The sequence below is a fragment of the Neomonachus schauinslandi genome, chromosome X (genome assembly GCF_002201575.2).
Source record: "Neomonachus schauinslandi chromosome X, ASM220157v2, whole genome shotgun sequence".
Classification (NCBI taxonomy): Eukaryota; Metazoa; Chordata; class Mammalia; order Carnivora; family Phocidae; genus Neomonachus; species Neomonachus schauinslandi.
In genome coordinates, this window is record NC_058419.1 from 106,205,801 (window position 1) to 106,211,800 (window position 6,000).

A 6,000-nucleotide genomic window follows, 5' to 3' on the forward strand; every position below is an offset into this window, starting at 1 on the left:
GGGTATTTTTTTTTTTTAACTAATTAAACCTTTCCTAAACACTTAACTGTTAACTACAGCCATCTACTAAGTTATTATTAAAAGATCAAATCACATAGTAAAAAAAAATTCAGAGTAAAAACAATGCCAAAAGGCTGTTGTTAAAAAACATCCCCTTCAATGTCAAAAGGATTTAGAAGCGAACAATAAAGACGCTCCCACTGACCAAAGACAAATTTAAGCATCAAAAGTAACAGTAATAATGACAGCAATGAACTGAAACATAATGAGTAAATATAAAACCTGTGAGTTCATAATATTCCATAAAAGAGGAAGCAAAATAAAAGTAACAACAAAAATAAACAAATCACTGGTCAACACTGCATGTAATGCAGGCCCCCAACTTCCTACTCAGAAAATTGGCAATAAAGGGAAAGAAGTACACACTGACCTCATCTTTCCTGTATGAACTACTGCAGCATAACCAATAGTGGTGGTGAATGAGGAAAAGTTAATTTTATAGAAAAATTCAATAAACGTTCTAATATTTAACATGTTTAACTAACAAACATGGAAAGGATGACAGAATTAAAAAACTGTTTTACAAGTCCTAATGAAATAATTAATTCAGGTAAAAAATAAAGGGGGGGGTCATTAGACCAGTGGTTCTCAAATGGGAACAATTTTGTTCCCCACCTCAAGAGGACACCTGGAAATGTGTGGAGGCATTTTTGGTTGTCACAGGTAGGGGGGAGGGGTGCTACCTGGCATCAGGCAGTGGCCAGCGTTACTGCTAAACATCCCGCAATGCCCAGGACAGCCCTCACAACACTGAATAATTCAGCCCAAAACATTAGTAGTGCCATCGTTAAAAAACCCTCCTTTAGTTGAAAACTTGAAGCCACTAATCAATCATAGCCCCACTAATAGTGGTTTAACCAGACATTATACGCCAGCTGATATATAATGCAGTATGAAATACATCATACCACCACCTATAAAGTATACTGACCCAAAAAGTCAAAACTGAATCTAATCAATTCTTTAGTGCTAACTAGCAGGGGCCAGCACACTTGTCCTGTAAAGAGCCAGATACTACGTATTTTAGGCTTTCAGGTCACATGGCCCCTGTCATGACTACTAACTCTACAGCAACTGCAGATAATACGTAAACGAATAGACATGATGTCTTTCAATTAAACTTTATTTACAAAAACAGATGGTAAGGCTGGATTTGCCCACAGGCCATACTGTGCCAACCCCTGGTATAGAGGAAGAAGTCCAATGACACAAGGAACCAAACACAGAAAATGGGACATTCTATGAGACAATGAAAATGATTCTTAAATAAATCAATGGCAATGGAAAAAGACGGTGGGAGGGAGATGCTCCCATTTAAAAGAGATTCAAGAGACATAAAAATGAAACACCATCTGTGAATCTTATATGGACCCTGATTTGAGTAAACCAACTGGTAGAAAACATTTCTGAGTCAGTAATATTGTAATAACTTTATATGGTGACAGATGATTGCCAGACCTATCGCGGTGATCATTTTGTAATGCATAAGAACATCAAATCACTATGTGGTACACATGAAACTAAGAGATGTCAAATATAATTCAATAAAAAGACATTTTTGATAAACAGAATCATGTGAATGTGGACTGAGTATTTTAGATGGTATCAAGGTATCACCAGTATAGTTACTAAGTGCAAGAAAGTGTGCATGTTTTGAGAGATGCGTACCAAAGTATACAATGGTAAATTACACAATATCTGACCTCAGCTTTTAAAATACTTCAACAGGAAAAAAGAAAGAGGGGGGCAAACAAGTGTGCCAAAATCTTACTAACTACTGAATATGAGTAAAAGGAACATGGGAGTTCATTATATTATTCCAAGTCCACTTAAAGTTTGCCAAGATAAAAAATTCAAAAAACAAAAAATAAAAATAAGTCCAGCAGTTTAAGTCTTTAAAGAAAAACTCCAACATCCAACAAATTCAATTCATTCTCCAAAATGGAGTCTGGTAGTGCATTACTATTCTTTCTCCTCCAGAAAGAACAATTTCCCCTTGTAGAACAGTTGTACAGTTCAGCAGGCATTGCATCTAAAGCATAGGTACACAAATCTGCCCTATTTCTTTACCTCATTTTGATGTGTCTTTGCATTCTGCATTGTCTTCATGCTGAAAGACATGACCACAAGTGGAGGAGGACCAACATCTTTAATCACATTCACCAGGTCTGGTTTCAAGGCCATTGCCTCAACTTTACACCAACTGACTGGCTGATTCAAGAGCTCTGAAAGAGAATAGATACAACACATCAATAGCCATTGCTGAAAAAGGAAAACTACTATAATTAAGATATCTGTGATTAACTGAGATTGTCTGCAAAGCCATATTCTCATAAGAATGTCTTATTACAACATCTAACTAAAAATAAGCCCAATTACTGGATTGTATGCAAAGCCGTGTGTGTGTGTGTGTGTGTGTGTGTGTGTGTGTATACACACGTTCATCTTCTTGGGAAAAAGGTCCACAGCTTTCATCTGATTTTCTGAAGAATCCAGGACCCCAAATAGGTTTAAAAAAAAAACACCCTGGAGGAATCACAAAGCATTTTTAAGAGATTCATGAAGCCAAACATCACAGATGCAAACACTGGAAAACATCAGGTAAGAAACCAAACAAGCACTCGCCACCTCTGGCACTGATCCTTGCCCTCCTTCAGAGGCCACCAGTCCACTATGTACAGCAGGTGGGCGTCATCGGCCGGCTCAGAAATACATGCCAACAGTAGCACAAAGAGGGATGCATGCCAACGACCACCTGGGCTCACGAAGGCCTCCCTCCCACTAAACTGCCAGGCACCACAGGGATCAAGTGGCTCCAAACATATTCCCTATACTCACTCAAGAACACCTTGAGGAAAACAACATAAAAAAGGAAGTAGACACACTGAAATACACAGACCAATTCCTTAACTTCTAAAAACCTCCTCTATCAGCAATCTGGCTTTCCAAACATAAATGTTTCCTTACGTGGATTTTTCACTTCGAGCCAACAAGGTCCTCTGATCTTTCTGTTCATCAAGAACATTTCCAGGCTGGATGTGTTGGTCCCAAATACATGAGAAAAAGTTTCTCCTTTCAAATCCTGAGGAAGCTGTGGCATTTCAGCCTGAAAAAGGCAAAGAGGAAAAAAAAAAAACAAAAACCCTTTTTTGTTTAAAACTATTACTTCACATTTTCCAAAGTCTGTATTTGAAATAAACAAAAGCCTCTCTACAAACCACCGGAAGAAACCCCTTTGATACATATGAAATGTAATTTGCAACAAATGAAATCCAAAACAATTCACAGTAGGACACAAAAACAATTCACAATGACAAAATAATGCATCTTGATGGCATCCATTAGAAGAAAAATAGGCCAAGAAGCTCCCCCAAAAGAGGGTTTCTGTCCAGAGCTGTACATGCCTTACTGATAAAGAATAGCCAAATAAGTACCACTCCATTAGAAGAATAAAAGCAAGAGTGGAACTCATTTAAAATGCTTCTATGGTACTTTTCATCACCACTGTCAGAAACATTTCCTAACAGTTTTCCTTTTCCAACATTGTGAGATCAAAACTCTCTAACAAAGGTAAAAAGAGGTTAAGGCCCAGTTAATTAACATCGCGCAGCAATGACCTTGCCTATCAGGGGAGCAAGAGCAGCACTACAGCGACGCTACTGATGGTCCTCTCACCTTTCTGCTGCTCAGAAGGGACACTTCAACAGACTAATGATGTTCAACTCCATCATATGGCATTTATTCCACTTGACAAGTAAGCAGTTGTGCAGTTTCAACTTATTTATTTAAAGATGCATACTTGAAAGCCAAGAAAGGCAGTACAACCGGTATTCTATATATTCAAATTAATTTTATCCATTTTAATTATTCATTACTGTAAGTCCACCTCAATGAACTGTGGGCTTGAGGAGCCCTGCTGATACTCCTAATTGAAAGCCAGTTAAAATTTCAAAAATAGAGAAATGTCATGCTCAACCAAAACCCAGTAATTTTCTTTGACTTACCGAGTATCTAACTTCCAAGTACTCAGATTTTTCTGGAACATCAGGTATCTCAAAAGCATAGTTCTTTTCCACTGGCTGGGTAAGTAGATATTTAAAAATCATTAAGACAAAAACTTTTCACAAATTAAAATGACAAGCATTACATGCACAACACATGCCCCTGTATTCAACACTGAGGAATCTAGTATCCTTATGGAACACAAAGGTAAATAAAGCCAAAACAGCACCCTTTCCCCCTTTCCACTAGGACTAAAACACCCAATGACAAGACTTCTCCTGGACACTAGAGAACTTAGAAATATTTGCATTCAAGAAGGGAAATAAAAGATTAAAGATTTTTATAATGTTAATGTATTAAATCATTTGCTACTCTTTGATATTAACCAACTCCATCTTGCTAGAAGAATTAATATTAGCATTAAAATTATAGCTCAGGGCGCCTGGGTGGCTCAGTTGGTTAAGCGACTGCCTTCGGCTCAGGTCATGATCCTGGAGTCCCGGGATCGAGTCCCGCATCGGGCTCCCTGCTCAGCGGGGGGTCTGCTTCTCCCTCTGACCCTCTTCCCTCTCGTGCTCTCTGTCTCTCATTCTCTCTCTCAAATAAATAAATAAAATCTTAAAAAAATAAAATAAAATTATAGCTCATATTTACTGAGTGCTTACGAAGTACCAAGGACTGTTCTAATCACCTAATAAGAATTCAGTGGCTTAACTCTTCCAACAACTCTTGAAATAGGGTCCCATTTCTCAGGTGAACAAACAGGCCCAGAGAATTCACTCAGCCCTTGTCCAAGGTCACACACTACAAAGTCGTATGGCTAGGACTTAAAGCACAAGCAGTCTGGTCCCAGCACCTATGCTCTTCACTATTATACCACACTATTTCTAGAATTTTAGAGAACTGATCCATCAGCCATAATTCAAAGCTCAAATAGTTAAGATGATTAACCTTATCTTCAGCAACTCAATCCTCCTCTCCTGCAATCACTGTTAAAAGTATGCTGAGTTACAAGCCTCTATGATGATGGCCAAACGTGTCATTTATAATCACACTAAAATCAAGACCGATCAATATGTAACACACAAACAATAGATTTTTGTCCTATCAGAAACAGCATCATAGTCCCAATATTTAAATATAAAACCTTAACCTTCTGACCAAAACAACCTGCCAATAACTAATAAAAACAAGATCAGAAGAGTTTCTTCTCCATTTCAGAAAAAGAACACAAGATATGCTACAAGGATTGGAAATGATTACTTTGCTATGTGTTATCTTTCTATTCAAATTCACAAAAATTATTTTCTAAGCAGTTTAAAGAGAAAGAAAATATTTTTATACAAATCTTACATACTAATTTTATAGATATCTATGAAATTTCCATTCAATGAATTATAGCCACAAAAAAGACATTTTGCACAAAGAAGACATACAAGAACTATTTTTTAAGTCGGGAAATGAACAAACAACTAATAAACGTGGGGGGGAAAATTATCACCAAATACAAACCTTGGACTTGAACTTCATGATTTTATATTTTGCTGCTATTTTCTCATCAAATTCATCATAAACATCCTTCATTGTAACTAGAGTTTCTGTTTCTTTTCCTGTATTTAGATCAATTTTCTGCTCTCCCATGGAGAGGAGAGGGGAGGGAAAAAAAGTATCTGAACATGAGATCTTTTTAACGAGAAACCCAAATCTAATTCAATTTTCACCTTCAGCCATTTAAACATTTAAAAGAACAGTCTTATAGATAGAGGAGTTCAAAGATAGCAGCAGACCCCAAAAATATACTAAACCCAATGCCCAAATCTTCCCAGTAGCATCATAAAAGCACACCAGATAAAAAGGACTGATTCTACAAAATGGGAGAAGAGAGTTGTAAATCCTGACCAAGAAGCTTCAGATTCACAGTTCACCTGAGATCTTTGC

General features: G+C 37.2%; 1 protein-coding gene across 3 annotated transcripts in view; it reads right to left on the minus strand.

Annotated features, from left to right (window-relative positions):
* Window positions 1–6,000, minus strand: part of POLA1 (DNA polymerase alpha 1, catalytic subunit) — a 294,407-nt gene that overhangs the window by 263,382 nt on the left and 25,025 nt on the right. For 2 of the 3 annotated variants that reach the window (XM_021677907.1, XM_044911907.1), the window contains exons 12-15: window positions 5,575–5,691; window positions 4,065–4,139; window positions 3,028–3,166; window positions 2,131–2,285 (exon numbers count right to left, since the gene is read on the minus strand). In XM_021677907.1, the coding sequence (XP_021533582.1) occupies window positions 2,131–2,285; window positions 3,028–3,166; window positions 4,065–4,139; window positions 5,575–5,691 (486 nt within the window). The remainder of the gene's footprint in view (window positions 1–2,130; window positions 2,286–3,027; window positions 3,167–4,064; window positions 4,140–5,574; window positions 5,692–6,000) is intronic. The other variant, XM_044911908.1, reaches the window with a different exon arrangement.